Below are 23,679 nucleotides of genomic sequence, written 5' to 3'. Positions count from 1 at the left end.
CACATATGGCCCTTTTGATTCTGGGCATAACATCGTTATGTAACACTTTTAAAAAATAAAACTGTTTCACATTCACAATCTCAGGGTCAACTGGAAGGCAAAAGCCAACATTCAGCCTTACCATCTCTTTGACATGATGGCTTGCCATATAAATACACTGCTACAAAGGGGAGCATTCAAACATGATCCCCCCATCCTCCGCGCACACACACACACACTCCCGCAATGTGAAGCTGTACAGTGGTACCTCAGGTTACATACGCTTCAGGTTACAAACTCTGCTAACCCAGAAATAACGCTTCAAGTTAAGAACTTTGCTTCAGGTTAAGAACAGAAATCGTGCTCTGGCAGCGCAGTGGCAGCGGGAGGCCCCATTAGCTAAAGTGGTGCTTCAGGTTAAGAACAGTTTCAGGTTAAGAACGGACCTCCGGAATGAATTAAGTACTTAACCAGAGGTACCACTGTACAGTTCTGGAAGGGCTGCAGTATGCAGAGACTAATGTCTGTACATTTGACTCAGTCATCAATAACATTCAGAACAGCCTATAAGGTAAGACAACTTTATCCCCTTATTACAGATGGAGTTCTGAGACTGTGGGGCAGCAAACGTGCCTTAGGCTACCAAGCCACCTCATGGCTGAACTTGAACTTCCAGCTCATATATGCAACACTTTACTGGACCTCAGCTAATTAACACAATAAAACATGTCTTACCTACACAAGGTGTAATCAAGCACAAGTTAAAGTTACATCTTTTAATGTGTGTCACATAATACAATCCAGTAGAACTTTGCGTACTGGAAATGTAGAAGCAGCAGGAAGGAAAGTGCTGTTGAGGGATTGATATGCTTTCCTCAAATAATAAAGAGCGAACACAAACCTTAGCTTCAGAGGGAAATCCTTCTCTCTTGTAACTCTCCCAGTAGTAATGAAATGATAATTAACTTTATTGCCAAGAAGAAAAAAGGAAACAGTGACCAAAATCCAGAGAGTCATAAAACTACTTCTGCATATCCAAGGCAGCTTTGGGATGATGTTTATCAAATAGCAGCCTCCTTGTGTCACATAACAAGGCTCTTTCAAACCCTGAGACCTTTCAGAAGCAGTCTGATCTAGCAAGGGAGGGGGAGGGGGCCTTGCTGTTCTGGGGGTGGAGGGAGTAAAAAATACCCCTGGGTGTGTCTAAGCCCTCAGGCATACCAAATTAACTTCTTTGGATCAAAGACAAGTTCCCAAGCAATACTTCAGACATTTTAGTGGGACTACCATTTTCATTAAGTTTTTCAAAGAAAAACACATCTTTATCTAAAAATGAAAAAGTCAAACCCACAGCACTACATTCCTCTCTAGAACTTGAGGAAAGAAAAACTTTGTTTTATCTTCAACTTTAGTACATTATTTCCCTCCCTATTTCCTATCTGACTTCACATAGGCAAGAATTGGGTTTTCATGTTTCAATGCATTTCAATCCAAATAGCATCTTTATAATAACCTGTTAACAGAAAAAGGAATTCCCTATGAACAAGCTATCAAAATGCAACCTGCATATTCTGAAAGAACTTTTTAAAAATCAATGCTTAATCAACTCGACAGTTAACTTTTAAGAGATTTCCTGGTTATCGGGATTGCTTGCAAATGAGACATTGTGTATAGGCATCATGTTTCCGGGGGGGGGGGGACATGAAAACCACGCTTCCTTTTATAGAACAATAAAGCTACTGTAACTTTATATAAATCTGAATGCAGATTTCCAAAGAATAGCAAGGAGAGACAAGAGGGCCTTTCTAAACGAGCAATGCAAAGAAATAGAGGAAAATAACAGAATGGGAAAAACCAGAGATCTGTTCAAGAAAATTGGAGATATGAAAGGAACATTTCGTACAAAGATTACCACAATTAAGGACAAAAGTGGAAAGGACCTAACAGAAGCAGAAGACATCAAGAAGAGGTGGCAAGAATACACAGAGGAACTATACCAGAAAGATATAGAGGTCTCATACACCCCAGGTAGTGTGGTTGCTGACCTTGAGCCAGACATCCTGGAGAGTGAAGTCAAATGGGCCTTAGAAAGCCTCGCTAACAACAAGGCCAGTGGAAGTGATGATATTCCAGCTGAACTATTTAAAATCCTAAAAGATGATGCTGTTAAGGTGCTACACTCAATATGCCAACAAGTTTGGAAAACTCAGCAGTGGCCAGAGGATTGGAGAAGATCAGTTTACATCCCAATCCCAAAGAAGGGCAGTGCCAAAGAATGCTCTAACTACCGCACAATTGCACTCATTTCACACGCTAGCAAGGTTATGCTTAAAATTCTACAAGGCAGGCTTAAGCAGTACGTGGACCGAGAACTCCCAGAAGTGCAAGCTGGATTTCGAAGGGGCAGAGGAACCAGAGACCAAATTGCAAACATGCGCTGGATTATGGAGAAAGCTAGAGAGTTCCAGAAAAACATCTACTTCTGCTTCATTGACTACGCAAAAGCATTTGACTGTGTCGACCACAGCAAACTATGGAAAGTTCTTAAAGAAATGGGAGTGCCTGATCACCTCATCCGTCTCCTGAGAAATCTGTATGTGGGACAAGAAGCTACAGTTAGAACTGGATATGGAACAACTGATTGGTTCAAAATTGGGAAAGGAGTACGACAAGGCTGTATATTGTCTCCCTGCTTATTTAACTTATATGCAGAATTCATCATGCGAAAGGCTGGGCTGGATGAATCCCAAACCGGAATTAAGATTGCCGGAAAAAATATCAACAACCTCAGATATGCTGATGATACAACCTTGATGGCAGAAAGTGAGGAGGAATTGAAGAACCTTTTAATGAGGGTGAAAGAGGAAAGCGCAAAATATGGTCTGAAGCTCAACATCAAAAAAACTAAGATCATGGCCACTGGTCCCATCACCTCCTGGCAAATAGAAGGGGAAGAAATGGAGGCAGTGAGAGATTTCACTTTCTTGGGTTCCATGATCACTGCAGATGGTGACAGCAGTCACGAAATTAGAAGACGCCTGCTTCTTGGGAGAAAAGCAATGACAAACCTAGACAGCATCTTAAAAAGCAAAGACATCACCTTGCCAACAAAGGTCCGTATAGTTAAAGCTATGGTTTTCCCAGTAGTAATGTACGGAAGTGAGAGCTGGACCATCAAGAAGGCTGATCGCCGAAGAATTGATGCTTTTGAATTATGGTGCTGGAGGAGACTCTTGAGAGTCCCATGGACTGCAAGAAGATCAAACCTATCCATTCTCAAGGAAATCGGCCCTGAGTGCTCACTAGAAGGACAGATCCTGAAGTTGAGGCTCCAGTACTTTGGCCACCTCATGAGAAGAGAAGACTCCCTGGAAAAGACCCTGATGTTGGGAAAGATGGAGGGCACAAGGAGAAGGGGACGACAAAGGATGAGATGGTTGGACAGTATTCTCGAAGCTACTAACATGAGTTTGGCCAAACTGCGGGAGGCAGTGAAGGATAGGCGTGCCTGGCGTGCTCTGGTCCATGGGGTCACGAAGAGTCGGACACGACTGAACGACTGAACAACAACAACTTTATATATTTCTGATCACAGAAACCATCTCTGATTATTAAAGCTAGCTGCATTTTAAATAAAATGATTTTCTGATGTTGCCTACAAAATCACTTACTTCAGTCTCTGGGGTAAAGTCTTGCTAGCTGAGAGTCTAGGACAAGAGAGGGAGCCTGGGCTCTCCTGTGCCAGCTCTCATTGCCATGGTGAATTTTTCTAATTTAGATTGCAAAAAAAGTAATTGTTGCATTTTGTCCATAAAATGAGGGATAGAAGGAGTGTGTGAATTTTACTGTATGAGGCACTGGATACAGCATCCATTAGCCTACTTGTGCTGAGTTGGCATATGTGTGTGGTTAGTTTTTTTTAACAGGCTCCTCCCCACTAGCCTTGCTCCTCACTATAAAACTGAACCATATTCAAGGTGCTTCTTCCCACTCTGTGACTTCTGCAGTCTACAAGGCTGCTTCTGGCAGTGCAGGTTTGCTGGTGGGGAGCCCCTGATTGCAGGGAGATTCCCACTGCTCAACAACAAATGTAAGAATCCAGAGTTTGACCCTATGTTCTGGTTGCATGGATACATTTCAAAACAAATCAAATTTGGTGGGCATTTTCCTAGTTGGAATATAAAGGATTTATTTTATTTTTCTCCTCCATTTTAGAATATTATGTAATAAATTTTATTGACTTTTTAGATGATAATATAAACAAGACATAACCAAATTTTAAAAGTTTTGGAACCCCTTCCTTAATTTATTTTGTTAAATATATAAATAAAATAAAGGTTCATGGTTCAAGTTTTCACCTGTGCAAAAGGAAGGCAAAGATTCCAAGAAACAAATTAGTAACAACCCCGCTCCACTATATAGAAAGACCATGCAAGGGTGAGGTGTGTGATGGAGGCAGAAACATTCAGCTATCTAACAACCTCTGCTCATAACAGCAGTAAGTTGCTTTGCAGAATAGGGACTATGAAGCCCATCTCTACCTCCAACTCTGCTACACTTATTCTACAAAGTCTAATAACTTACAGAAACACTGCCTGGCTGACTTGGCCTATCAAACCAGTCCCTTTCACCATGTCTATAGATAGGAATATTTTATTTTATTTTTTTAAAAATAGACAACTTATCTATTTTATGCAAGTTTAAGTTTTAGATAGCTGTGAACAATGAATTATATTCTCTGGAGTGGCACTTCCCTACCTTCAACAGCAGACAGAAAGGATAAATGATTATAGATCTAGTGTGGTGTGCATTTTAAAATTTATGCACGTCTTCATGAGTATGTTCTGATTCCCAACATGTTAAACATTTTGTCAGCAAGATACAATTACATGTTGCTATGGACACATTAAGATGCCACAGAAGCCAATGCAGTGCTACAAAAATAGAAGATACTTGAAGTAATTATAAAAGATCCACAACAATTTATATATTCTCCACAGTTCTGCAAGTCCGCCTGCCCATCTTCTCCACCTGAACTATGTATTGCAGGAAAACAGAGAAGGGAAGGTAATAGACTAGAGTTTGTGGAACATGCAATATCTAACTTGAGAGAGGTGGGGGCTGTTTATTTATTTAGATAATTACATCCTGCCCTTAAAAAAAATCCATTAAAAATCATTCTATAAAGCATCCAATGAAGAAGAGGACCAGCAACTGAATGATAAAATCCACTGTCCCCCACAGAACAAAAAGTCTATTGGAATAAAAAGGACTTAAACAAACAGCAAGGAATAGGGCCAACCATAGTTCACAGGATGTTCTAGGATCTGGGTGTGGCCACTGGGAAGGCTGTCTGTCTGTCTGTCTGTCGTGCATGCTTCCTGGACGTAAGTACTGCTTTACTCTTCCTCTTTAGGAAAGCTTCAGCACCTTAGTGCCAGCAGAAGTTAATTGCACCAATCGCTACCTTTGGGCAAATATCTATTTACATTCCTAGCACCCATAAAAAGGAATGTGTAAAAATCTATATACTTAACATGGTTACATGTTACAGCTAAAGGGAAGAGGGAAAAGAGACAGCAGAGGAACTTAACAGCTGGATCCTATGCATGTCTCTTCCAAAGTAAATCCCACTGCATTCAATGAAGCTTACTCCCAGGTCAGTATGTGTAGAATTGCAGCATGAGGGGGAAGGCAAAGTGAAGCCACTTGCTCACTTCCCAGTCCATTTTATGTTCATACAGTATTTCTATACACATTTCCACTAGCCATTGTTTCTAAGTATGGAGCAGAATGCCCCCTTTCCCAGGCTAAAATAAAAGCCAACCTCTAAAGCAGGCATGTCCAAAGTCCGTTTCGGGGGCCTAATCCGGCCCTCCAGTCGATTTAATTGGCCCTCTTTGAAGAAAGGTTGGGGCACCCCTGCTCTAAAGTTAAGCTCGGCCTAGTGCCAGCCCTCCGCAACACAGTCACCACTTCCTTTCACTATCCAAACTTATCAGGAAACAACAGGGAGGCTTAATTTTATTTATAACTTATTTATTAAAATTTCTATATCACCTGTCATCCGAGGATTACAAGGCAATTTACAATATAAAAACACAAAAATATCTAACATAGTAACAAACAAAATCAATAACCACCACCCCCAACCCTAGCCCATCAGTACTGCCCCATTAGTTTCCAAGCCACAAGATCTATGGAAGATGTGATCCTGCTGATGCTAAGATCCTTGAAAAGTTGCTGGGTGTCACTGCAGTGCAGAATCTTAGACACAAGATGTAGTTATCATAGATCCTAGGATGTCATGATCCATAAGAACTGTATCTTTTGCAGTACTTGCACCCAGTATGCTGCCATAAGTGATGAAGGACCCATCCTAAACACAATGGGTCCTTAGTTTGGAATGGGGTTAAGTTTAAAATCTTATTTGAGACCCAAGTCAAATGGAGCCCTAATTAGCTAATCTAAGGATAACATATTTCCAGTTAAACCCAAGCAAGTCTCCCCACACAATTTGGGGGCACATTTCTCTACTTGGGATATAAAGATTCAGTTATATAAATCTACGAAAAGAGTAAAATGAATCACACACAGCAAATGAGTAACAACTACACAAAACAATGAAATTATCTTAAGGGTGTTTTCACAAGTGATGTAAAGAGCGTATTTCCCCTTGAAATGTTAACACTTGTGACTGTTAATAAAGCATAAAAAATGAAAGCAGCCATTTTAACATTGAAAGAGTATTCTAGGTAACGTAGGTTTTTTATTCCATTTATAGACACAGGAAATACAAAAACTGTTTTAACTGTCACTTATGAAAACAGCCTAAGGCATGACCTTCCAAATCAGTGCTACAAGGTTAAACTACGCAAACCAACCTTTCCAATCTCACAACTATGCAGTCTCTTGTTCATTGCTACATGGTGCACTGCTTTTCCAACTTACAAATACTCCCCCCCCCCAAAAAGCCAAGCTAATAGGGATCTCTTGAGTCTTTTCTGTCATTCGTACAGCAGCATGAAGCAATTCAGAAGACTGGGAGACAGCTGCCAGGGTCACTTATGAATTCTCCAGATAAGCACCAATTTCAGTACAACAAACAAAGATCCCCTGCACCAGGAAACTGCATTCCCCCCCCCCCAAAAAAATATTATTCACAGATATTAATAATGTGACTAATGGCAGCAGTATCTTTTTATGAACAGTAGCAAAAGGCTGAACTACCTCTACCATTTATACATCACTTGCTTATTAAAAAATCTCAAAGTGGTTTACAAAAAGATAAAACAATAAAATTGAGAAAATTTCACAACCCTTCTTTAAAACATAAATTAAAATACTAAAACAGATTAAAATTACCCCAGCTTTCTAAGCATCTTGGTAGGCTTGTTGTCTATACAAGAATGTTTTTAGCAGGTGTCAAAAAGAGTACAGTGATGGTGCCTGCTTGATCTCAATAGGCAAGGAGTTCCAAAGTGCAGGTGCAACAACTCAACAACTACCGCTTACAAATGCAGAATGGGTATTATGTGGCACCTATAGTAGTGCCAATTATGCTGACTGAAACAGCTGATCATTAGCAGAATGCTTTTGTTTACAGGGAGAAAGAAATAGGAGAATATAAATAGGAGAAAGAAACATATCTGTATATGTTTCTTTCTCAGGACAGCTATTTCTCACAAACATCTGGTTGTTATTATTATTATTATTGGGAATGTAACACAAGCTAGGAGAACAAGAAAATAGGGTTGAAAGCAAATTCTAAAATTCGCTTTTGTTTAAAAGAATTCAAACACACATAATGTAAACATGCAAGCAAAACAACTTTCCAAACAAGCACATGTACCAAGACAGCATCATTGGATGGATGCAAACCTCTACAAATGAAAGCAATGTTTTTCACTTAAAAGCTCAGAATCACAAGATAATGTTCACTCCTATAAAAGAATGCTACAAAAAAGAACACAATAATAAAGCTATAAGTTATGTTAACTAGCTCTCACCTTTTTTTTCATTATTTTGCCTATTTTCCCATTTCTCTGCTTCAGACTGCTCCTCCCCAGTTGCCAATTGTTCTCTTTTGATGTGTTTAAGACGCTTTGAAGAATCATTCTTAGAATGCTCCTCATGTGTAAAGCCACACACAGAGATTTAAAAATGAACTTAAAAAGTGAAAGCTGGAATCTAAAACAGTTTCTGTGCAAAGGCTACAGTGCTACAATCTACTTAAATGGATATTCTGGTCTGGTCTGCGGCTATATGAATACAAGAGGTAGTGACGTGCCTAGATAAGACAGCCTAATGAAACAAGGCAGAGCACAGTTGTGACAGCAAGTAGATATGCTTGATTGAGTTTCACCTAATTAGGTAACCTTACATGAGGAGCTCTCTTCATCAAGTGTGTAGTTGTACTAACTGCTGCCTCTGTTTAAGTAGTGTCACATTTTAAAAGATGGGCTAACTTTGAAGTAGGGAAACTTAAATTTCCCCTCTTTGGAAATGTATCATTTAGTCTGTTTACTACCTGTGATATAGTAGACAGTTCTCGCTACCAATTATATATACATATGTTAAAATATTTTTTAAAGTGATGTATGGAAGTGAGAGCTGGACCATCGCCGAAGAATTGATGCTTTTGAATTATGGTGCTGGAGGAGACTCGAGAGTCCCATGGACTGCAAGAAGATCAAACTTATCCATTCTGAAGGAAATCAGCCCTGAATGCTCACTGGAAGGACAGATCCTGAAGCTGAGGCTCCAGTACTTTGGCCACCTCATGAGAACAACAACAACAACAACAATATGTAATGGTCCTTCTGACCAATGTAGCTACTTAGGAACAATTTGTTTTACAGCTGCTTCATGTATGCTATATATATAAGTGAAAGTAATTACTTTTAGGATAGTCAGCAGTTTACTTCAGCACATATGCCAAAAAAACACAAAAATGTTAAACTATTAGGAAGCTGGAATTCTTGAAAGTGATCAGTTGAAAGGGAAAAATGTTGCTTACAACTACATAAAGCACATAATGCCTTTTGATATTTAATTGGCTAGATTTTCAAGATGTTAGGGTTTTTGTAAACACAAAATATAGTAGTAATTCGTTACTTTTTTGATTACTTTTGCTCAAGAGATTTAGACTGTGCCCACATTTCACATTAAACCATAAATCTTTAACTCTGGTGTACCATGAATAAGCAACACACTGGTGCATGCTGCCCCCAAGTCCTCACTTTGCAACAAACCACAAGCCCTGCCTTGTTGTTTTGTGCATTCATGGTTTCTTTTTCCCTAAACAAACCACAACCAGGAAAGAGAAGAATATATATTGACTACCATTTGTGGTTAGGAGAGAAACAACCCACAAGTCCAGGTTCAGACAACACAACAAACTAAGGCTTATAGTTTGTTTCTCTTGGTGTAGCATGGTCAGGAATGTGGGTAGGAGCAAAGTGGAAACTCTTGAGCATGCTGTGTGTTCACATTAAGCCAAAGTTAGATACCGCATTTCCCGGCGTATAAGACGACTGGGCGTATAAGACAACCCCGAACTTTTCCAGTTAAAATACAGACTTTGAGATATACTCGACCGTAGATTCTCCACCTGGCGTATAAGACGACCCCCGACTTTTGAGAAGATTGTCCTGGATTAAAAGGTAGTCTTATACGCCAGAATATACAGTACTGTATTAGTTTAGAAAAATGTGGACCAAGTAAAATCAAGTTCATTCCTTGATGCAAACATTAGTTAAGAAGCCTGATAGCCACATTTGCCCAGCCTAGGTAAAGGTAAAGGGACCCCTGACCATTAGGTCCAGTCGTGTCCGACTCTGGGGTTGCAGCGCCCATCTCGCGTTACTGGCCGAGGGAGCCGGCGTACAGCTTCCAGGTCATGTGGCCAGCATGACAAAGCTGCTTCTGGCGAACCAGAGCAGCACACAGAAACACCGTTTAGCTTCCCGCCGGAGCGGTCCCTATTTATCTACTTGCACTTTTGACGTGCTTTCGAACTGCTAGATGGGCAGGAGCTGGGACTGAGCAACGGGAGCTCACCCCATCGCAGGGATTCGAACCGCTGACCTTCTGAAAAATGTGGACCAAGTAAAATCAAGTTCATTCCTTGATGCAAACATTAGTTAAGAAGCCTGACAGTCACATTTGCCCAGCCTAGTATATTATTATTCATTTAGTACCATAAATGAAATAGGTGAAACCGCTCACCCCAAGGGCTAATTAGGAAAAAAATCCATTTCTCCTTCTTAAGCAGCTTCAAGCAGGCTTTGAAAAATGTAATGTTTTAGAAGCACTTTAATGTAGGGGGTTTTTTTTGGGGGGGGGAGGCTTGCAATGTCTATAGATCTCACTCAAAAACCAGATGTACACTGAGAGTGGTGCTATAAAAACAGTACAAGACTGTAAATATTAGTACAGTATATCCTTTCATTTTACTTCATGTCATGTTCTACTTATTTTATGCAAGCAATAAAGTTTTATTTTCCCACTCTCTCCTCACTTTTGGACATGAAATGCAAAGGCATTTACTTAGGCTGTAATCCTGTACACATTTTATATGGGAGTAAGTCCCAATGAATAAGGGACCCAGGTGGCGCTGTGGGTTAAACCACAGAATCTAGGGCTTCCCGATCAGAAGGTCGGTGGTTCGAATCCCTGCAATGGGGTGAGCTCCCGTTGCTCGGTCCCATTTCCTGTCCACCTAGCAGTTCAAAAGCATGTCAAAGTGCAAGTAGATAAATAGGGACCGCTGCGGCGGGAAGGTAAACGGCGTTTCCGTGTGCTGCTCTGGTTCGCCAGAAGCGGCTTTGTCATGCTGGCCACATGACCCAGAAGCTGTCTGCGGACAAACACCGGCTCCCTTGGCCTATAGAGCGAGATGAGCGCTGCAACCCCAGAGTAGGTCACGACTGGACCTAATGGTCATGGGTCCCTTTACCTTTACCTTTAAGTCCCAATGAATTGAATAGGACTTCTAGAAAAACATGTATATGACTGATCTGTTAATGTACAGCTAAGATTAAGTTTTGGAAATAAGAACATTTTCATATAAAATTTAGAAAGCAGTTCTAGAAAGATACACTAATTGATCTGAAAGATGGCTGAAAGATACAAAACCACAAAATGCTTCCTCTCACTTCTGAAAGTAGAACCACAAGATGCTAGCCCAAACATATCCCCAAACATAGTCAAGATAACGGCTTTCAGCTCAAAATGATAGCAAACAAGATGTGGTTCAAATACCCAAGTCAGCCACCAAGTATTTTTTTCCCTTTGCCTAGAGCATATTGGCCCTAATCCAACTCTGGTCATACACAATGAAGAAAAACAACAAAAACAAAAACAAAACCAGCACAAGAATGCAATTTTAATTTAAATGCACATCAGACTATGCACTTGAATCAAACCAAAGAAGTATGGAAACACTGCATATTCTCACTTGAATGTGTGTCTAAGACTACAACTTTACTTACCTAAAAGTAAGTTACACTGAAATCAGTGGTGCTTACTTCAGACTAGATAGATAGAAAAGATTACACAGTTAATAATTGCAGGATTTGCACCTATGGTTTCCAATCCAGTAAATTATACATGCACAAATACTTTGTATGCACACAGTTCTCTTTAACAAAGATGTACATGCACTCACCACAGATATTTCATCCACTGCTATAGTCTTTTTCTGCATCAAGGAATCTAAAATTGTACTTACAAAATAGCCATAAAATAAAAAGGCAAAGCAGATATATAAAGGAGCAAATGAAGCTGCAAATCTTCCAAGTCATTCAGAGAAACATGTTGAGATGGATTTCATGGTTTATTTAAGCAATGGCTCAAGACACTTACACTAGTGTCTTCAACACAGCATGGCAGCAAATCATACTAAATGAAAAACGTTATTGGGTTTGAGTCCAAGCGCTAGTTATCACAACAGTCTATGGAATTAGAACTGAGGTCTGGTAACCATGGAGAAGGATATTTTAAACCTAATACTTTCATATATTGGTGCTACACCTCAAACTACGTTTAAGTAATTCACATAAATCTGCAGCATATAAATTCTGAATCTCCTTTTATTATTCTTAGATAGTTAACCATAGGACACAATCACTAAAGGCTTATTTACATGAACAGGAATACTTGAAGTTATTTCAGTGATTGCTACCGTAACTCAAGGTTGTTACTGTGAATCAGCAATTGTTGCATACCAGAATAGGAGATTTTAAACTACCAGTATATATGCTTCCTGAATTTCTTCCACCTTTACATACCTGAGGTAATGTTGCATACCTCATCAGTTATGCAAACTAAGAAAAGACAAAAACTTCTATATATCACTACTTCATCATCAACTGACTTAAGTCCTTGTGTAATCCCTTGATACTATAAGCAAAATATAGAGTGAGCAAGATAAGGGTTTGCTATCTCAGGATAAATACATGTGAATGAGTCTCAAGTGCTCTGCTCAAGTAAAAGGGGAATTATGGTCAAAAAGGGGTCATGGGATCAAACAGGAGCTTGTGATTTTGCATGCTGATGTCCATTATTATTGGCCACTGAAGCCTGCACAGTGGAAAGCTATGGGGCAGTACAGTACTATTCCTTTCAGGCTCCAGTATCGCTCCACCCTTAGATAGTCCATTGATTTGACTTGTGACCACCTAGCTATAAATGCTTCCAGATTATGATAGGACTTTATCTGGACAACAGTTTAAGCTTTCTTATCTAGCTTGCTACTCTTTCTTACATTTGGCTCCAGCCTGCTTGCATCATGCTTCCTTTCCAACTGATAGCTTGTCTAACTACCTAGTTTGGACAACCCCTTTTTGTGCAATGCCCTGAAGCTCAGATCAAAGGCTCTTTTTGCCTAACAATGCCAACTCCAGAGCCTGGACATAATCAAGTTTAGTTCTATCTTGGCTCTCTACACCAGGCTTCCTGAAACTTGACCCTTCAGATATTTTTTGGCCTACAATTCCCATGATCCCTAGCTAGCAGGACCAGTGGTCAGGGATGATGGGAATTGTAGCCCCAAAATATCTGAAGGGTCAAGTTTCAGGAAGCCTGCTCTACACCCATGATAGAAGGGATCCCTAATTTATGTTATGAACAGGTGCCTTAATTAAGTCAAAGATTCATGCATTTGTAATTACACCCATCATTAGCCATTTCCAGTTTGTGCACCTACTTTTGCCTTCTGACAGCTAATTAGTCACTTCCACTCTTACTCCAAAAATGTATTACATAATTTTATTGTTTAAGTTTCTTTTTGACCCATATGTGGTGAAAAGCAGGGTATAATTTTAATAAATAAATAATCTAGCTCCCCTTATGCTCTTATGAGATGGGGACACAATGGAGCTGCATCTTATTGTATTGGTGCATTCATGTTTCTTTCAGAACCTTGAAGTAAATTGTAGAACTGAATAGGTAACTCCCATTACTTTATTCTGAAGTGCCTAACTAACTGGACAGCTAAGAAACTTTGGCTTAGTCTTGCTGCCTTTGAAATAGCTCATGAAATATTATTTTTATAGGCAACTAAGGTATGTCTGGTTGCACAAGCAAAACACTTTACAGTACCTTTATTTCTTACTAGTACATTAACCCCGTTAAATTAACGGGCGCTAGAACATATGTGGTCAAACTGTTGCCCTAGCAACGTAGGGGACATGCACAGAGCTGACTGAGCGGCTCTCGCGTTGTTAGAAAAAAAACGAGATAAGCGAGAGCCGCTCAGTCAGTTCTGCGCATAGCGTCCCTGTTGCCCTAGCAACATCGGGAACACGCACAGAGCTGACCGAGCAGCTCTCGCTTGACATCGCTCGCCCGCTGCCACTTGTAATGGCCGCTGCCGCTTAGAAGTAAGTCCACGCAAGCGGCACCCGCCGCGTACCCGCGCACACCCGCCACTTCAACAGTTTCGCCCAGCCGCCCGAAGTCTCTACGCTCCAAGTCCCAACGGCTGTCCGTGGGGCACATGCGCAGTAGCGCAATCCCACGGACACAGGGACTGGACGCAGAGACACTTGCACTTTATTATAGGTGATAGACAGACAGTCATGCTGCAATGGCTGAAGATATCACAAAAAGATTCCTAAGACTGTAATTCCATGTATGACTCATGAAAGGCACTGCTGCTAACCCATTATTTTTTTCCTGGAAGAAGACTGAAAATGTATTAAAATGTCACTGCATATGTGAAAAAATATGCCTCATATGCACATGCAAGTGTCTATTTTCTCCCCCTCCTCTTGGACCTGCCAATTTCCCCCTGGTAGTGTCCCCACCACTATACTCATGTGACACGCACAGGGTTAGACAAGCACATAGGTTAAAAAATGAAATGTAGTGTCGTCCTTGAAATGTTTAGTTCCACTCTAGTTTGCATTAGTTATCATTAATATCAGTGCTGACCCCCACTTAACTGTTGTTAAAGCTGGTAAGGGACAGGTATTTGGGAAGGAAGCCTGCTTCCAATCTACTAACAAGGCTTAAAACGTTGGTAGTATTACATCTTCACTGGCCCCATCTCACTCTCTGCCTCATGAATATAGGTCTCTGTCTTGCTTCATGTGTTAACTCCCTTCCAATACTTTTTTTTATTATGTAATAAATTAATACCCAAGCTTTTAGAAAACTTCTCAAAGGCAGCAAAAATAGTATAATAAAGTATTAAACAAACTTAACAGTAATACATAAAATATTCTAAACCCACAGAAAAACCAGTACCTTTCTTTAATAAATTTATTTCAAAAATTAAGCTGCCCCCTACAACTCCAAATGGCAAAAAGGGTTAAATTTGAAAGCCCCAAAATAGAAGCATTACATGCTGTCTTGTATCTTGAGAGTCTAATCCAATTATGCCTACAACACTCCTCCTTGGATCCTCCTTAAGATAGTTATAAATTGCAGACTTGAGGAGCAACTATACCACTCCCAACTTACACACACACTCTTTAATATCCTGTCTGACAAAGAGCTCTGCGGAACTTGAAAGCTGTCTCATTATTTTTTGCCATTTTAGTTGGTCCTAATAAAAGTGTCACCCTGCTGTAGATTTAGGCTTACTAGGTGTTTGCATAATTACAACCCCAGAATCTTGGATACCTGAATCCATGTTTTGGTAAGGCAAAATACATAGTGTACTGCCTAATAGGCAATACTGCCCAAAAGCATAAATCAACTACAATCCACAGAATATGGCTGATAAAATTTTATTTTAACAACAAAAAACAATTTCCAAAAGTTTCTCCTCACGAACACCACTATATTATATTGGAAAGGCCAAAAGAATTAAATTTAGTGCTCTGAAATTCAACAGGTACTGTTTTAGCAAGAACATAAAAGAGCCCTGCTAGTTCATCTAGCCCAGCATCCTGTTCCCACAGAAGCTAGCCAGAAGCCTATGGGAAGCTATTCACAAGCAGGGCATGAATGCAACAGTGCTTGCCCACTTACGCTCCCTAGCAACTGGTAGTAAACAAACTTACTGCAGTGATCACATGATCAAGTCCTTGATATGTTTTGCCTACAGTTGCAAAATTCTATTTTTATTCAAGATACTGTAATATCAAATTCAAGACAGTATCTTGGACAACATTGAACCACCTTGATGGTTCCATATTGTTTAGGATCTTATCTTGCCCTAACATACGCTGATGCTACCTTAGAGGGTCTTTCCCGTACATAAGAGGAGAAGCAATGAGACAGCGGAGAGAGGAGTGGTGGATTGTGAAGGGGAAATGAGCAAAAACGGAGATAATAAAAGGAAATGGGGAAAGAAGACACTGTGGATTGGTGTATTCTATACAGAGTTCCAACAGCTCTCCTTTGTCACAATCTAGCATGACAAAAATGTAATGCTGGGGCATGATGAACACAGAGAAGTGTTTTTAAAAATACATGTATATGCATACATTAAAAAAAATTCTCTACTCTATTAAGATGCCTGTCAACATAACCAGTGGGGTGCACGTGCAATGAGGAGTCTTTTGGAGGATAGTGCCAAAGGTGCTGGTTTCCCCAACACCAGTTCTTTGTTTTTCTGTAATAGGAACAAACCCTTTATTTTCTCCATTTAAGCAAATGGAAATCATTCACAGTCCTACTGGATGTAAACTAATATTGCCCCTCTCCTGACAACTCCAGTGTTTGTGCCCAGAGGCAGGCCTTCCCCACTCAGCAGTGTCTCTTCAGTTCCTCCCACAAGTCTACTGATCACAACCCCACCCTATATCAGCATAACTCCACCTTCTAGATACCATTCGTGGCATGCTGCTAGAGTAGCAATTGACAATTATATTTCATCTACCATATATGCTAAAAAAAATTAAAAATCAATAAAGCACAACCACAAGAACCTCACCAATATAGTTCTGATCAATTTTACCAATATCACTTTAAAACAGTATTCTACAAAAGTACATTTATCTCTTTGGGTTTATCCATATATTGTTTTTTAGTACTCCAATGCTTTCCAACATGGCCACAGTCACAGCATAGTTGAGAAAGGACTGGGACAGAATTGGACTTTTGATTTAACTGAGCTCCCTGCTTCTGAAAATCTCATACCCATCACAGCTCCTGTTAAGGTTTTCATTTAATTAAACATTTTTTATTACATTTATATACCACCTTTAACTTCCAGGTGAGCTTTAGCTTCCAAGGTGGTGTACATGGTTCTCCTCCTCTCCATTTCATCCGCACAACAACCCTATGAGGTAAGTTAGGCTAAGAGATGGTGACTGTTCCAAGGTCACCCAGTGAGTTTCATGGCTGAGTGGGAATTCGAACCCTAGTCTCCTACATCATAGTCCATCACTCAAACCATTACACCACATTGGCTCTCAAACATCACAGTTCTGCTCCTGCTAGGCTCTTCCAGTTTCCTGTCCCAGTCAATGTGAATCCTCCAGCCTTAAAGTCTGTAAGGGCAAGGAACTGGGAAAACGCTGCAATTGAGGGTGGTGGGAGAGACTAAGCTAGAGAAAGCTACAGCTGGCCAGACTGCTGGTAGTAAACCAGCTTTGAAAGGAAAAGCTGCTCCACCACACTGAAATGAGTCTGTGGGTCTGTGATGCAATGGTAGGAGAGGGGAGATACTCTATACAGTTCAACCCTTTAATCCTCCCACCCCACCCAGTAATGCAGCAATGCAAATTTCTATGTGGTACAACACAACTTTGAGGGGGCTCTTAAGTGCATATGTGGATTACCCCTAACAATTGCAATACCTCGGGTTAAGAACTTAATTTGTTCTGGAGGTCCGTTCTTAACCTGAAACTGTTCTTAACCTGAAGCACCACTTTAGCTAGTGGGGCCTCCCGCTGCCCCGCCACTGCACGATTTCTGTTCTCATCCTGGGGTAAAGTTCTTAACCCGAGGTACTATTTCTGGGTTAGCAGAGTCTGTAACCTGAAGCGTCTGTAACCTGAGGTACCACTGTACCAAATGATACTGGCCTTTTTATTACAGAACATAAATGTACGCACTTAATAAAGCTTTGCCACCGTGGCTTGAGTAGGATTAAATTATTTTAAGTGGTTTGTGGATTGCTGCCATAGGCTCAAAGCTGCTGTGGTCAATTCAAAGTAACTCCGCTTGTACTGAGCTCCTCATTCACAAAGCGAGGTATCAGACAATTGGACATACAGTACGTACTTCTGTATATGTGCAATTTATGCTGAAGCCAAGAACAGGAGCACCCTGATGCTGAAGGTCAGGACTCAGAGTCACTACAGTATGTATAAGTATTTTACTCTTTATATGCATAATCTTCTGCATTATGACAGATACAAAATCAAACAAAAAATCAAGAAAATCACTTTACTACTTCATGCCACAGAAGGAAAACAAATCCTGTTTCATTTATTTATTTATTTTACTTAATATTCCACTCTTCCTCACAAAGGACTCGAGGGTGGTATCTAGTACTGTACTTAGATGGAACAAAATGTAACGAAATGCAGTAATTGTATGAAGTAACTATCAGATTTACAGAGGGATCATTGCTACTAAAATGTTTCTGAAAGGTACATGAAGTAACATTCAAAAGTCATTGCTGTTACTGCAGCCTCATATGACAAAAAAAGGAATATTTAATATAGGAATAAAATGAATACAAAATATAGGCACTGATGAATCACTAGCTTAAAACAAAAAGCAAAATAATAACTGAAACACTGTTTTACGAGTTATGCATTAAAATACATACAATCCAGAGACAGAAAATGCAAGCCATGTTTCAGGTTGCATGCTATGCCTGTAAAACTGACTGTGCCTGTTTTACAGCTACCTCCTAACAACATATACAATCATCTTAAATTCATAAGCTACAGCCTTGACAAAGGCTATTACATGAGCATACTAGAAGAACTACACACACTATCATGGTTTACATCTCATGGGATGAAATCCCCAGAACACCGATACTGGAATATGGCGAGTAAGTCATGGGAGATACTCTTCCAAAGGAACTGCTTAATGGACTGCAGCTAAAGTCAGTAAGATTACATGCATGTATATGTGTTCCACTTCAGAGGCCTAGACCATAAGCAAATTCTGTAAATCCATTCATTCCAGTGACTATTTTTGCCAATTCTAACAGACTTTTTTTTTAAGATTTCCAACAAAGGGGAGAGAATGTGTATTTGTCTTACAATGTATGACAAAAGGGGCATTTTAAGCCACACTACCACTGCAACACACAAACCCCCTTTATACTACTTCCTGTGTTCTCAGCATGAAGAAATAATAATAATAAATCCTAATTCATTCCTTACTCTTTCTTATTTTCTCATATCCAAGCATGATCTCACATCCATATGGTTAAGGGTGGGAATCCCTGCAGTATTTAGTTTTAGGTGGGTGAATTATTTTGGAATTTCCGATTTAGAAGATTTCTTCCAAGTTTCCTTTTCTTTCAACGCTGGAGAGCAATTGAGGCAAAATAATCTTCCAAACCGAACAAATGAATAATTCACTAATCAACATTAAGAACTAGCTATAAATAAACCACTTATTAATATGAAGCATTTCCCCAAGGAATCGAAATAAATTTACAACAAAGCGGGCCATCAGAGAAATAACCACTTTAAAATAAAATACCCCACCAATGCAATAAAAGTCAAAGCAACAAAGCAAGCCTATATTCACTGATGCCGAGATGAGCAGCGGAAAACGCAAGCAGCAACTATAGATGAATATCCAGGGGAGGCGGGGGCAGATCGCATATTTAAATAAAGAAATAGCAGTGATGCAAAGAAGGGTTAACAGGGAACTCCGCATCCCGGCCTTATGCATCTTTCCTTGAAAATCAAACCCGACTATATTCGGTGGGGCTTTACTCAAAAGCAAGCGGGCACGAAAACTAAAGCACAGGTATTCCGAGTCCCAGTGGATCTTACACACAAGTGCGCATGGGACTGCAGCCTGTTCGTGCGCCCGGCCTTTTTTAATTCCCTTCTATCCTTCATCTACCTCCAGGTGCTTCTGCGGTGCCCATTTGGAGGCAGCAGGGGCTGACACAAAACAATGCCCGACCCATAAGGCCAGGAAGCAAACACACCTCGCAGTTCTTTCGCCTGGGTTACGCTCCCCCCTTCCTCCACCCCCACCAACAACAATGACAGCGTCAATCAACCCACAAAAGGGCGACCAAAAAACAAATCAACCTTTCTATCGTTTAATTAAACAGCGCGGGCCCCATAACCCAGTGCTAGCCATAATAATCACGGATTATGCTTCTTCGTTTCCCCTTTACAGGAGGACCAGCTTAAATCCTCCTCTCAGCCTGGCTCCGTTCGCGAAAAGAGGGTTGACAGGATCCCTCCCTGGCGTGCGTTTTGTACCGTTTCATGGGATAGGCGAGGGAGGAAGGGCGCCGTTTCTGAGATCTCCCCACTCGGGATCGAAGGAAAGGAAGAGGAGGCGGGAGCACATGAGGTGGTTTTTATTTTACTCGAGAGACGCCGCCGCCGCCGCCGCTGCGGAGGCGCCTGCCTTTGGCCGCCCTTTCCGTCGGGACAGACAGACGGGAGAATTATCCCGCCCGAGAGAGGAAGAGAAGCCCGCCCGCCTCCCTCACAACCCCGCCGCCGCTCACCGGCATCATCTCCGGCGCCGCCGCTGAGGCCCGAGCCGGCCGAGCCGAGACTCCGCTCTGAGGGAAAGGGGCGAAGCGGGCGCGCGGCGGTGGGGAGGCGCGGACGAGGCCTGCTGCCAGCTGCGCTGCCCACCTGGGCCGGACGGAGGGCCAGCCTTCTTCGAAGGGCTCCTTTTCTCCTCAGTCGTCGTAGCAGCGGCGGCGGCTTCCCTTCCCGTCGCCGTCGGAATCCAAGCCGCGGCCTCCTCCGCGTCTGCCGCCGCCGCTGCTGCCGCCGCCTCTTTTTCTCCTCAGGTTTTTTTTTTTTTTTACCCCTCCCCCTCCCTCAGTCTCCACACACATACACGCACAGAATTCCGGCCCTGCTCCGCCCCGGGAAGGGTTAATGGCGGCGAATCCCCATTGGACGAGGCGGGAGCGAAAAGGGGGCGGAGCTGGCCGTGGTGCGGCGCGGCGCAGGACTGCGGGCGGAGGAGAGGAGGGAGAAGGGAAAGAATGCGAGCGAGGAGGGCGGGCGCGCGCCTGGATTTGGTGCTCCACGTGACGCGCGGGGGAGCAAAAGCAAGCGATCGGGGTCTCCCCCCCCCCAATTTGTTCCTCACCGTCGCTTTCCTGCCCCACCCCGCCGGGCGCACTCACCTGTTAGGGCCTCTTTCTGGCAACTGGGCAGTAAGAAGAAGAAGCCGTGCTTTGTTAAGATTGTTTTCTAGATTGCAATTATTTTACTGGGCATTTGCTAATTATTCTACGTGATTTGTGTTGTGTTTGTGACACTCTATAGTGTTCGGTTGTGTTACTGTTGTTGATTGCATAGGAGCCAACTCCTAGGGGCCGAGGTCCCTTCGCACCCCGCATCTGATAATAGAGCTCTCCCCCCAAGTCAATGGGCATTGCCATTCAAATTCTCTCTGTGTGTCACGTCATGTGATCAATTTTGCACCCTTGGTAATCCGCTTTGGCATTCGTTTGAATGAAAAGCGGCGCACGAGTATAATGAATCAATCCAATATGGGGCCCATCTAGCCCAGCACACCACAGGGGCCCAACCAGCCGCCTGGAGGAAAGGCAGGATTTGAGCGCAAGGGCAGATCTCCCCAACCCCTCCCGTGTTTTGTGGCAACTGGTATTCGGAAGCATTGCTGTGGAGGGCAGGGCATAGCCATTGGGCCATTGATAGCCTTCTCCATGTTGAATTTTTGGGTAGTTTGTGCATTTGTTTTCCCTGGTGGAATGTGTGGTTTTGTTAAGTGGCTTTGCGTGGGTAGAGAGACATCTTTCTACTCCCCTCTCCCCCAGTTTGTGGATGTTGCAATGAAACTTCTAGCACATTCGCAAACCTAAGCAGGGTCCAGCACAGTTTCACTTCCTTCACATCCTCATTGAATGTTTTTGCCTGCCTGCAATGTGTCCTTGAACTCTGCTCATGCCCCTTGCTTGCCTGGAAGGATAGAAGGGTGTGTTATGTGTGTAGAATTTAGTCCACTGCACAAAGGTAGTGTTTACATATATTGCTGCACCCACTTTTGCCTCTGGCTATGCCTCCCCGCCCCCTGCATGTTACCCAGAAGGGGAAAAGTTTTCCCACCCTTGCCACTCACCTCAATGCCTCCTGTTTTAGATAAATCGTAGCCCCTTGCAACTCAAAAAAGGACAGTCCCCTCTGCCCTTCTGTTCTGCCTTCACCTCTTCTGCCTTTTGAATTGGGCCAGATCTGCCCATGTAGGGATAGTCAAAGCTTGAAATCCGGTAGAGAAATTTTATCCACATACATTTATATTTGGGATTGCTTCTTCCGTGCTTCCTGCAAATCAGTTGCTTCGTGATCAATCTAGAATCCTAAAACACACACACACACACAGAGAGAGAGAGAGAGAGAGAGAGAGAGAGAGAGAGAGAGAGAGAGAGAATACTCGGTTCAATGGGCCTGGCTCTTGTTTTGACTTCATATAGGATTCTTGCATGGAAGTAAACCCCATTGAGATCTGCAGGGCTTTATTCTGAATAAACATAATTAGAACAGATACATACTTCCTCTGCAGTTCTTCCTTATTTCTCCCAACCCTGATATATCAAAGGCTTGTCTGTGTTTCCGCTGTGGTTTCCTCCTTCCGTTGCATAGCATAATTTGCTTATTTTCATAGACCTTGATTTTGGCAGTGGTTGATAGAAAGCCTAAACTTTAGAAGTGGATTATGTGGGGGTACAGGAAACCGCATATGAGCAGCTGAGTGATAGAGCCCAAGCTGGCTGGGAGTTTGGCAGCATATGAAACCTTTGAGGAGCCCTCATAATGCTCAAGGACATTGTTTAAGACGTTGTTTAGGGAGGGGGATTTATTGTGTCCCACATTGCAGGTTACACTTTATTCTTTAGGAGAAAGAAATCTGTTTCTGGTTATTTTATTAAAGATTTTCTTGGTTTACAAAAGTGTGTGCAATGTCTCTCGTATTTTTTCCATGTAACATTTTTACAAATCAGTTTTGGTTTTTGAGACATTAGGGAGGGAAGGGGGAAAGAGGTGGGGGGATGAGTGAGGTGGGGTGACGTTTCTATTTTCCTTAATATATGTAGGGTTTGGTGTCAGCGTTGTTTGTGCAGGTTCTCTGTTGTTCGCTTGTGTTTCTTTGGCGGTGAGAGAGGTCGGGGTTGGCGTAGGGTGTGATTGTTCATTTGTGGTCGGCCGTGGTGATCTTTGGTTTCCTGTGTGAGTGGGGTGGGTGGGTGTTTTGGATCAGGTTAGCCATATTGATTTGTATGCTGTCGGTAGATTTTTGTCCTTGTCTTGTTGGGCTGTGTGTGTGATGAAGGGGAACCATACCGGGGTGAAGGTGTCTTCTTCTGTTCATCCCCGTGTCGGTTTCAGGTTACTGGTTAGTTTTTCTAGTAGGGCTGTTTAGTTTCTGGTTATAAGTATATAGAATGAACCAGAACACATGCCCCGAAGTAGAAAAGGTCCAGGGGCCAAATCTTGCTCCTGAAAATGCCTCATATTTTCTGCAGAAAAGATAATTATCTGAGGACCCCCTCAGACAATATTATGCACATTGTCAGCTTTCTTCAAAGTTGCAACAAACAAAGGCTCTTTAACCTGTCTGCTGTGATGTGAGCAGCGAGAGAGGAGTTGATAGAGCCCTTTGGCCCTTCTTATGGTATGGCATGGTTTATTTTGCATACCACATATCACTCATAAGCCAAGAAGCAGGAAAACTGAAATGTCAGGTCTACCTGCGTCGGGCTCTCCCTCCAGGCCCTCCTGCGGTGGTCTTCTCTCACTGTGTGACATCACACACACACACCGGGCTTCCCCAAAGTTAGGGGGAGCCCAGCGGGTGTGCTCACAGGTGTGGCCCAAAGGAAAGCAGATAAATACTTTTGGTAATAGCTGGGTTGCAGGAGTTACTGAAAGGAGGTGTACAATGCACCATCCAACCGCCTTAGGGACTCCACTCTGGATTTGTGTAGGGTTTACTCCTGAGCCTTTTCTTCTCGCCAAGATATCCTGCAAGGCAGTGGAGGTTTAGGATCAGAGTTTTCCTTCTCCTAGATGGGCTACCTTCCCAGGTTGACAAGCC

The 23,679-nt window shown here is 42.1% G+C and overlaps 1 protein-coding gene across 11 annotated transcripts in view; it reads right to left on the bottom strand.

The window, feature by feature from the left end:
* PPP1R13B (protein phosphatase 1 regulatory subunit 13B) overlaps positions 1-20,395 on the bottom strand; it is a 64,654-nt gene extending 44,259 nt beyond the window's left edge. For 2 of the 11 annotated variants that reach the window (XM_033138777.1, XM_033138787.1), the window contains exon 1: positions 7,989-8,221. In XM_033138777.1, the coding sequence (XP_032994668.1) occupies positions 7,989-8,114 (126 nt within the window). In that variant the 5' untranslated portion in view covers positions 8,115-8,221. Of the gene's footprint in view, positions 1-5,281; positions 5,301-7,988; positions 8,222-19,853; positions 19,877-20,107 lie in introns of those variants that run through there. The other 9 variants (XM_033138769.1, XM_033138804.1, XM_033138797.1 and 6 more) reach the window with 7 other exon arrangements.
* Between the last annotated feature and the right edge of the window lie 3,284 nt (positions 20,396-23,679).

The sequence above is a fragment of the Lacerta agilis genome, chromosome 1 (assembly GCF_009819535.1).
Source record: "Lacerta agilis isolate rLacAgi1 chromosome 1, rLacAgi1.pri, whole genome shotgun sequence".
NCBI classification, from domain to species: Eukaryota; Metazoa; Chordata; class Lepidosauria; order Squamata; family Lacertidae; genus Lacerta; species Lacerta agilis.
This window is presented reverse-complemented; position numbering and strand designations above follow the sequence as displayed.